General features: G+C 40.3%; 1 protein-coding gene across 1 annotated transcript; it reads right to left on the bottom strand.

Annotated features, from left to right (window-relative positions):
* Nucleotides 1–814: 814 nt before the first annotated feature.
* SH2D1B (SH2 domain containing 1B) lies at nucleotides 815–10,249 on the bottom strand. Its single transcript, XM_036387676.1, has 4 exons — nucleotides 10,011–10,249; nucleotides 6,738–6,801; nucleotides 4,469–4,637; nucleotides 815–1,293 (listed from the first exon to the last, which is right to left on the bottom strand). The coding sequence occupies exons 1-4, from the start codon at nucleotides 10,247–10,249 to the stop codon at nucleotides 1,253–1,255; spliced, it is 513 nt and encodes a 170-aa protein (XP_036243569.1). The 3' UTR covers nucleotides 815–1,252.
* Nucleotides 10,250–10,694: the final 445 nt, after the last annotated feature.

Here is a 10,694-nt window from a genome sequence, read left to right as displayed (position 1 = left end):
AAATCTAACTAGTATTACCTATTAAAATACATAAATAATTTGTGAAGGGTCTTAAACATACAACAAATACAAATGTCTTCCTCACAGTCTCAAATGGTGAGCAAGTCTATAGGAGTGACTGGAAGACTCAGGACATACATTCCCATTTTGGCTGTGGCTGCTAGTTGCAGACCACCTTCAGAACTAAAGTATTTATTAACTGTTTAAAATTGGGGTTAATATTAAAGCAAATTTTTGCATTAAAACCAAGCAAACAAACAACAAAAGACATATACATAATACAGAACTAATGGCAATAGAAAATCAAATGGAGTAAGTATTTCCATAAGTACAGAATCTATTTAAAAAAGGATGTGTTCATGCTGACATGTATGTACAACTTGTAGTCCTCTTGTAATCGCCAGAACCGTTCCTCAAAGTTAAAAGTATTTCAAACAATTTTCCTCTGGTTGGTTATTTTTTTATGGCATGGATTTAACACAGCATTTTTGTCTTTTGTCATATATGATTTTTATCAACACCTATCAATTCTGCCATTAATTACTGCTTTATGCCTATTCATTTAATGTATTTATATTGCTGCCTTCTAGCAGAATGTTCACTCTAGCAGTCAATATCTTAGACAATTTGCTGGCTAAAAACCACCAGAAGACACATACATGGACGCCTTCCCCCATACCTACATATGTGTGTTTGTGTCTGTAACAAAAAGTACTTCTTTTATTGCTGAGCAAACATGCATAATAGCTTGTACTGGATCTACTGGCTGAAGATACAGCTGCTATCGCAGTGAGGGCAACTTGGACACTCAATATGAGTGTTTAGCAAGCTTCATTTATTGAAGAGAGCATCAGACTTTTATGCACAACAAGTAATAAGCTCATACATATTCTGCAAGCTAAGCAATCTATTGGCTATACTACAATATCAGCTCTTCCTCATACCATAGGGGTTACATCTTTCTTTTCTCATGTCTCTCTCACTACTTGTTATTGTACCACAGCTATGCTCAAGGACACAGTGTTTTGCAGGTGCAGGGACCAGATTAGCTGCATCCTCCCGATTCTTGGTCCAGAACATGGCCCCTGTCACGTAGCCATTCTTCCACAAGCTACTCTGACAGTCTGCAAAAGGAGAAGGTAATTCCAGATCTAGAGCAGAGGACACCCAGCTGGAAGCTCTCCCCAGCTGAGGCCCTGTGCCGGGGCATATCCCGGAATGGCAGCTTCTGAAACCATCAGGCGCAGATCCTTCAGGGTAAGACATCAACATAATCAGCGCTGTCATCAAATTCTGTGAAGTAATCAATACAAACAAAAAAAGATGTCATTGCAAGGTGCTCTTCTGAAAGGCTGTGGGTGCAGCACAGCCTGTGGCAGGGCAGGTATCAGTAACTCAGTTTGGTTTCTCAGTGTGCTATTGCAGGGCCCACGTTTAGGCCCCCTGTGCTATGGACTGGATTCTCCAGGAAAAGGCAAAGCCTTTTCTGAGCCAGGAAGCACTGTTGTAAACAGCTGTATTCACATGATACTACCCCCTTCTTCCTGAGAAACAGTCAAATGTCAGAAATGATCCATTCTTGCTAAATCAAATCAGTAGCTGAGATATCTGTGACTCTCAAAATGCATCCCTTGTTCTGTAAATAAATACCCAAGAGAAAAGTTCTCATCCCAACTAAAGGAGGAGAGCCTGAAAAATCCTGTTCTCTCTTACACTTCGTAAGATTGGTTGTGGTTTTTGAGAAGCCAGGAAAAAGGCAGAAATTCAATGCTTGGAACTCAAAGTTCCACTATAGAAACCTATTGCTCTTCAAACAGCTGCCCTCAGAAAAGCTATTCCTAAGCTAGAAAACAAAGCTCAAATATCTCCAACCACCAGGATCATGATCTCAGTCCCTTGAGGTGTTCCACTGGTTGTGCTGGAGTGCTCAGTGCCACGTGTGCAGCAAAGCCAGCTGCTGGTAGCACGTGAGGGACGCGCTTGCTTTAGGGAGCACTGCTGTGCTTTGGGCAGTGCCTGTGTTTCGGAGAGCATGACCTTTACATAAGCCCCTGCATGTAATAATGCAGCCTGAGAGGGAAGTTTGGAATGCTGTATAAGTGAAATTTAAATTAAAATTTAATAAAAACAATTCCAAAGTAGCTTGATTATTTCTAAAAAGCCTCCATATTTATGGAAGCCTACCTATATTTTGACATTGAAATGTAAGGGTTTATTTTCCTCCCTGTGATTACAGATGAGGACACTCTTCATCTTCAAGAAAAATTCCTATTGCAGGACCAAAAATTTCTAAAAACATATCCATGTTACTGCAATATTTTCTGTCTCCCTGCAACAGCAATGATAAGAAACCATAACAAAATTTTTAGAGCAAATATGGCATATTTGCTGTGTGATACAGGTGACAAGGTAATGTTGATGACATGGGAAATGTGTCTCTGTGGCTTCCCCTCAGCAAGGTTGCTGGGGGTCAGGCCCCAAAATTGCAGCAGTGCACGCTGTGCTGGGGGAGCTTGGCCAGAGCAGTTGTACTGCTCTTGTGTGTGAAACCCCAGCGACTGCAGCACAGAGGGCCTGTCTGTCAGAGTCTGAAATAGTTCATGCCTCGAACTTTGATATAAAGTTCTGCTCATTATAACAAAAACTGTATAAAGAAGTTACAACCAAAGAAGCCTCCCTGAAGTTACCCAAACTACTGAGATTAGATAAAGGAAAACCCATTCTTCAGTCACCTGAAACAAACAAGTAAACAAGGAAAAGAATGTGATCCAAACCCAGCAGCTGAACTGAGAATCATCTCTGCCTTGCTTCAAGGTGGGGGAGGCCATAGCCGTCAGACCCCTTTTCTGGGAGGAGGTTTGTACAGATTTCCCCCCCAGCAGAGGTGGAGGGAGGAAGTTTTGGCGTGTTGTTTGCTGCTCAGGGGCAGTGAAACCATCCTGCCTTACACAAACTGGCTATGGAACCCCCAACCTTGGGAGGCCACATCCATGGGGCATTCACGTGAGAGGCAGCTGAGAGAGTGCCTTAATCCATCAAAGACTCCCTGAAGTGCCCCCCAGAGTCCTTCCTGAAGCCTTGCATCACAGGACTGCACATGATGCAAAAAACCCAGAGTCTTTTGTAAGAGAAAATGGCAAACTCTCCCTGCCCCAGGGAGGTGCCTGGGTTTTCCTACCTAGCCTGAGTGTATATTAAGCCATTGGATTCTATTCATTCTGGGGAGACCTTCACCACCAAGAAGACCAGCTGAGAGGATCAAAGGAACATTGTTGGGATTCATGGAGTGGTGATATTTTCTGTCACTCTCTTTCTATCCCCCCCACCTCTTTCTCCTTTCTCTTCTTTTTACTCTCCTTTTTCTCTCTCTCCCTCTCATATTTACTATCAAATAAAACCCAAACTATTGTCACTGGCATATGGTCTCATTTCCACCTTAATTTGGGCAGAGGCATTTCTAATAACTTTAATAACTGGATTATAACACTGCTGCACACCACCATGCTGAGCTGCTGTTGGGCATGAGATGCAAATCACAGGGCAGGGTGGAGACCCCAAAGTTTTGTTCGCTTTATGATATCTGTACTTAGCAACAGGATTTCCCTTACTCCTGGCTGGGGCTCTTGGCACACTCTGCCAGAGGTCATGGAACAGTCTCAGGGTTATTTTGCAGCCCATGGCCTGATGGATGCTGCAGCTCAGTGTTGTACAGCAGGAACATGAAGAATGGTGTGAGGGATACTAGCAAGTTATCAACAGTATCTGCAGTCATGCTTCTCAAAACAAGGATGTAAGGATGACATGGGGCTATACAACAGTCTAAAGCTTTATGAGAACCTCTGTCTTTATTGTATCCATTTGCATAATTCTGTCAGGTAGAAGCATCATATCCTCATCCTACACCTGGGAGTCATGACCATAAATTAGCAGAAGACGAGCAATGAGAGGCTGAACTCTGGTTCCAAAGCTGTGATCCTGAGCACAAGGCTATATGCTGATCACTTAGTCATGTTTGAATACAAATCACAAGCTGGCTTGCTTGCCTGCCCATCTTAGAACTAACTGAGTAAGGTTTTGATATAAACATATCTTAAAACTTGGACAATGAAGGTAAATGACAGCCTCAACTCCCAAGTGCAAGGGCCTGGTGTCTTGGCAGAAGCACATTAAGTAAAACTGGTAAGTAAAACTGGTTCTCAGTCTTCTCCAGCCTAAAAGCATCAACATCCATGAACGAGACAGCTGGAGGTAGCTTTTTTCATCATTGTGTATCTCTAGTGATTTTAATTTGTACATTTGTAAGGGTAAGTAACCTGTGAGCTAAGAATAACCATTTCAGTGAACATAAGAGAGAAGGGAGGATGTAAAACTTCTGTCCATGCAAGACAATGTTTAGCAAGTATTCACCACAAACCTGTCAATGTTGTCACCTTTAAAAAACCCACAAAGGCAGAGCTAAGTTTCTCACCATCATAAACATTGTCCATTTCTGACTTGAACCTCTGGCTTCTTTGCAAGGCCTTCGGTTTCTTCACCGGGTAGCGGAGGTTAGTTATCAGTCCTTGATTTGGCTTTTCAAAAGCGTATATTAAGTCCTTTAATGTTTTGAAGGTCCTCTCTGGAACACCTTCAAAAGTCTGTAAGGAAAGGATAACAAAATGTGTTTGCAAGTTCCCTTCACACGGAGTTCCCTAAATGAAAAGAATGATGAGTTGTTTCTTATTTACCAAGGAGCTGTTTTGTAAACAGGTTTGGTGACAGAATATTGCACTGTCCTTAAAACACTAGGGAGACCTGTTTGGAGCCATGATTATGGCATTAAAAGTAACCTCCCTCAGCATCTTTTTTTTTCAAGAAGAACATCAGTTAAATTATTGGTGTAGATGTGTGCTGCAGTGATCCACTACAGCAGAGTGTTGAAGATTACAGCATTACACACTGTACTCTGGTCTGAGAGTAAAAGTTTAGGGATAACATATTTAGTTCTCACTTAAAATGCTGCCTTTAAATAACTAGGTGACAAACAGAACTCAAACTTTTACAAAATATCAGCATTGGGAAGCAAATGTCATGTGCAAAAAACTGTTCTTTAAGTGTGGGTTCATCTGACAGGATTGAACTGCTCCTGCAGCTCAGCCCTGCGGGGGGGATCTGTGCATGGACAGTGCTGTGACTTCAGGGCAGTGGCAGACAGTGAGCAGCCTACTAGTAGTCATTAAAAGAGAACGGGGCTTTCTCTTAATCTGCTAGCTAACAAAGAAACATGTATTTATTTGTTTGGTTTTCTGCATCCTTCATCTTTCATTCAGCCCTGGATGGACTGGGTGCCAATGCCTGTGTGTACTGGGTCTGGCTGGGATGAGTAAACTTCATAGCAGCCTACAAAGTGCTGTGCTCTGAATTTGTGACTGAAACAGTGCTGATAACACTGCCACCACATTTTGGCCGTTGCTGAACAGTGCTTCTGCAGCACTAAGGAAGTTTTTCTTGCACTTGGTTCCCCTGGGGAGTAGGCTGGGGGTGTGCAAAATGCTGTCTGTCCTATCTTACCCCATTTGACACTGTACTCAGCAATAAAAGCATAGGGAAAGGGAGGACGTTTGTGGTTATGTGTGTGCTGAGGCTTCACTTTCCAGGAGGTCACTAAATATCTGCCCCCTGATGGGAAGGAGTTGCTAAACTGCTTTGCTTGTGTGCACAAATTTGCTTTACCTGTTTACCTATTACACTGTATTTTATCTGGGCCAAGAGTTTCCTCACTTTTGCTCTTTGTGTTTTCTTCCCCCAACCCTGTCCTACTAAGGAGGGAGGGAGTGAGCAGCTGTAGGGGTGCTTAGTTGGTTGGGGTCAGCCTGCTGCACTCTAGAAAGCTCATGTCTGAATCTGGCTTTAAAAAAAATCCCAAACAACCTCTCTTCCACATGAATACATTATTTTAGTCAATTATTTTAGTGAGCCAAAATAACCTGATTTAAAATTTTTAAGAACTGAAATCTTCTTTCACACTATTGGCAAAAATTTATAAGGAAGAATGGGTTTAAAAAGTCTAAAAATATCTGAGTTACCTGCTGACAAGAATGACAGCGTAACCCCAGTAGAATGGATAAGGTCCAAAACAGAATATTTTTTTGTCAGTAAACCATTCTTCTTCATGGGAAATTGGGTCTTTCAGGCACAGGCAAAATCATTGTGTTACTTGAATAAGCAGCATTATTTGGCATTGTCACTTCAGATGCCTCACAATCTCACAGAATTATAGATTCTTTAAATCAAAAAGATTATTGGAATATCCCAGATCCTTATGAAATGCTGCATGCACTAGCAGTGCTTTAAAGTAGAAAAAGGTAATTAGGAACAGGAGAAAGTAAGAAACAGGAGGAAGTAAAAAAAGTAATAGATATTTCATCAGTGCTATCAAAAAGAAATGGTCAAATGAGAAAACAGCTGGTTAATAAGTAATACAGCCACTTAAATTATAAGGAAATTCTACAAACACAAGAACTACTTTTTGAGGTCATCTACAATAAGAATTGAGTAGAGAGCAAACTTGGAAATATTTTCTATAGTATTGTGTTTATGGATTTTTTTTAAATCTATGATCATAGACTAAAACGATAATAGATTAAAACTATCATAGATCATTTATCATAGATGAATCTAAGATATTTTAATTTATGGGTTTTTTAAAATCCATGATCCTTAATGCAATCTTTAGAGATGCAATGAGAGTTACTCACCTGTATTCGAAAGTATCCTTGGTGTTCTCTGAAAATACGGTAAGTGTAGATGAGGCCCTCAAAGCTGTGAAAAAACATCGTATATGTAACACATCACATTAACGAAGTGGACATATCTGTAAACAGTATTAAAGACATGAGAAGTGCAGTAAAATTGAATGAGGCAGAGACAGGAAAGCAAAAGAGAAGAGATCCTAGAGATTACAAAATGAGTGAAGGTTTAATATCTTGAAATACAAGATTACTCTGACCAGGAGTTTCAAAGAACATATGAACTAAGCCTAACACAGGCCTTTAACAAGCATAATTTCATTCCACAAACAGCACCTCTTCTCATCTCTCTCTTATCTTCCTCACTTCTCTAACCTTCATTTTGTATTTCTGTCACAGGAAAGCTGTTGAATTCTTGGAGAGATGTAGGCAGAAAATGGCCTCCAGTCATTAGCACCCAGAAAATGACTGTATGGCTCCTACTTCTGAGAATAATGTTATTCCTTTGCATTTCCCAAGGTTTTAGTCATTGTTATTTTTTATAATAAGCACGTGTTTGAACACTGCAGCTACTGATGTCTTTGGATATATATTTTGTCAACAGAAATAAAAGCTTTATCAGATACCACAGTAGCAGCAATTCAGGAGGTGGACTGGAGATCGTGACTGTGATCAAAAAAGGTAGCAGAGCTGCAAGAAAATATACATCACAAACAAGTGAGGAGGTTGGGGAGAGGTGGGAGCAGCATCTGAAAACACGTTTTTTTAACTTCTGTGCCCATTCATCAGGAGGACTTCAGCTGTGGATATGTGAAGTGAACTGTCATGAGAAGGAGAATCTTGGGGCAGAAACCTGGGTCAGGGCACTTGCACAAAAGTGAAGGGTTACTGAAAATAAACTACTTTGCTCTGCAAAAAAAGTTACTATGAACTGAAATGAAAATAAGGCTTTCAGTTATAATACGTTTAATTTAATTCAAAAAGTGGTATCACAGGGATGCATATTTTGGTTTTTGTCTTCTTGAGATACCTGTGGAAATATACATGTTCCTTGCTGAAAAGTACTTTTACAAATGTGAGTGCTTACAGAGAAGTGAGAAAAAGAAATACCAGGAACTGATCATTTTTGAAACTTGTTCTTTACTGATCAAATATTAAAACATTTCTGCCTGGATATTATTCAGGTACTTTAATTCTTACTAAATGAAAATGAAACTACCACTAAAATGGAAACTTCTGTCTCCTCATTAACTTCTAAATGCTTACCAAGAGCAAGTAAAGGGTAAAAATAAACAAAATGTTGGTCTGGAAGAAAAGTGAGGTGAGAGGGAAAATGGCATGTTGAACAGTAAGGAGAACAGTAGCAAAACCATTAGATCTGAACTGAAGTGCTGTCAGAGACCTGGAATAATTCTAGATGAAAGAGACAGTGTGCTGTGGAGGAAGAGCCATGCACCTTGCCCAATTAGAGAGATGAATTTGAACTGGTCACACCATTCTGCCTCCCAGGTCCTCCATAGGAATGCACTTCCCCCCATATCCCAGTAGAAAAGGACAAGAAAGTTTGTTTGTTTGCTGTAGCAAGTGGATCAATGTCTCTCCTCACAGATCAGGTAATTTGAGAAGGGTTTATCAGTTTGCACATAAACCGTGTTAGGTGCTAAACAAGGTGTTGAGATGCAATGCTAATTCAAAAATTGCTTTTGAACATCACTAAGAGTTTCAGTGTTGGTTGCCCCCAGTTTTAGGGCAGTTTGCCTAGTGAACCACTGCCAGGCAGCCCAGTTTCTGGGGCAGTTCTCAGCCAGTGTACTAATACTATTCCATGTGCTGTCTAAACACAAGCCTTGCTCTGACCTGTGCAAGCCACCATCTGTGTACCACTGCTGCTGCTCTCGCAGTTTAACTATGGCATTTGTTCACGTCAGGATTATAGGCAAATCCACTAAACACTTCAGTTTTTATCAGCTTTTAACACTAAAACCCACAAAAGCAAACTGGAAGTCATGATTTTTCATGTGCCTGCACAGAATATTGTGGCAGGCAGATGTGACAGGCCAAAATGTTTCTGCAAGACATCACAAGGCAAATCTGCTTTGCCCTTAAAAAAAAAAAGGATGAAAGGAAAAGCAACTGTGTTGGTGTGGCCTAACCCAGGTTCTAACATTGTCATTCTTCCTCTGTGTCAGTTTCCCCATTTGTCCCTTCTGACAAGGTATACATGTGCCTTCCCTCCCACCTCCCTGCCCTCCCCTCAGCCCCTGCATTGTCCCATTCCATACCATACTGAAAGCAGGTTCCTGTAGCTGCCTTGCTGAGGGCTCTGTTTGTCCCCAACTTGCTATTTCTCTTCAACTCATTCTGTTATTTTGAAGATCTGCTTTCTTCTACCTGCCAACCCAGTAGTACTCCATTTCTCTCTCTCTTTTTCTCCCCTTTCCATTGATTTGTTTCATAACAAATTAATTTTTAGTGATTGATAAAAATATCTTCTCATATTTGTTCATTAATTAGGTGTTAAAAGGTTTTCATGTCACATTCAAATGTATCTGCAACAAGAGTGCAAAACCTCATAGGTTCAAACAAAGACCTAGATTCTAGTTTTTAAACTTATGAACAGATCAATTATATATGAAAAGAGTAAAAAGGGAAATAAAAGTGCTATTCCCCACAGAAAAAAGAAAATAATAAAATTTTAATTGTAGTAATTAAAGCTTTGGACTAGAAGTAACAGTTTTCTATGCCCATCTTGTCTGTGGATTTGTCATATAAATTCAGACAGAACTTTGTAATTTTCAGCCTCAGCCTATGTTCTTATATCAGGTAAAATTCCTTTGAAACACAAGACTGAGCTTTTATCAGACAGAAAGTCTACAAAGAAGAGGTGTTTTGTAACATGCCATGAGACTTTTCAGTGTCTCAACAGTGCTAAAATGCTGTTTACTCATCATTACAGAGGCAGTTACTTTGAGTAAGGATCTTAGCATATTTTGGCAGGCTGAGTTATTTTCTCTGGGCTGCCCTTATTGTCTGCAGAGAGAGACCAGCATCACCAGACTATAGTTCATTTATCATCTATTACATAAAATAGCTTTTTGGAAATGCCACCCCCTCATTTGTCACTATAAAGGAAACCTAAAGCAACCAGCACTACTTGAATACTACTTGAATACTCCCTTGGAGTCTGTTAATATCATGGAAGAACTATTAATTTTAGAGAAGATGATTGTTGTCTTTGGATCCAACTGAAAGCTCATAAAAAATCAGTATTAGAGTACTTACAAAACACAGAGACATAAGGCTCCTTCCACACTCTCACTCTCCCGTATTAAATAGCTGCCATTCTTTTTCTTCTTGCTCAGCAACTCTTCACAGGTTCTTCTTGTTATCTTTCCGTGAAAAAATGGGAATTCCATGGACCAAAGAAAACAATGTGTCTTGCCTTTCAAAGCAATTCTAGAGCAAGTCAGAAGCCTAGCATGAGAAGAAACCTTATTCCAAAGGCAGCTTCCTGTGGACATCTGAAGTTGGAGGTGCCAAGGACACACAGGAGTTCATCTGTGTTGTTTACTGAACTGTCCCCAGTGAGGTGGGTTAGCTCTGCAGCTTGACAGCTCATGAGCTCTGTGGAGGCAGGAAAAGGTTGGTCTACACTGGTCACAGTCCACATCAAAAAGTAAGACACTTTTGTCACATTATACCAGCAGATTTTGGGTACGTATCACACCTCTAGACTATGAAATCACTAAGTTGACACTGAGGTATAGTTACATTTTTAAGTTAACTTTCATGTTTAAAGTGGCTCAAAGCCCAGCAAATAGGATCCTATGCTTCAGGAATAAGTCAGGACTGTATAGGAGGATAAAATTATGTAAAAGCACTCTTGTCTTTTTTTCAGGTGATTTTGAGAAGAGAAAAGAGGTATTCGTGATATTTTAATCAGCATCAGTCATGAAGCCATAGGAT

Source organism: Molothrus ater, chromosome 2 (genome assembly GCF_012460135.2).
Source record: "Molothrus ater isolate BHLD 08-10-18 breed brown headed cowbird chromosome 2, BPBGC_Mater_1.1, whole genome shotgun sequence".
Lineage (NCBI taxonomy): Eukaryota > Metazoa > Chordata > Aves > Passeriformes > Icteridae > Molothrus > Molothrus ater.
This window is presented reverse-complemented; position numbering and strand designations above follow the sequence as displayed.

Bases quoted from the DNA above. Each gene is read 5' to 3' on its own strand.
- SH2D1B (XM_036387676.1), bottom strand. From the start codon at position 10,249: ATGTCCACAGGAAGCTGCCTTTGGAATAAGGTTTCTTCTCATGCTAGG. The intron at 4,638-6,737 runs GTGAGTAACTCT...CTTTCCTTACAG, and splicing joins AAGGATACTTTCGAATACAG to ACTTTTGAAGGTGTTCCAGA. The intron at 1,294-4,468 runs GTGAGAAACTTA...ATTACTTCACAG, and splicing joins AATGGACAATGTTTATGATG to AATTTGATGACAGCGCTGAT.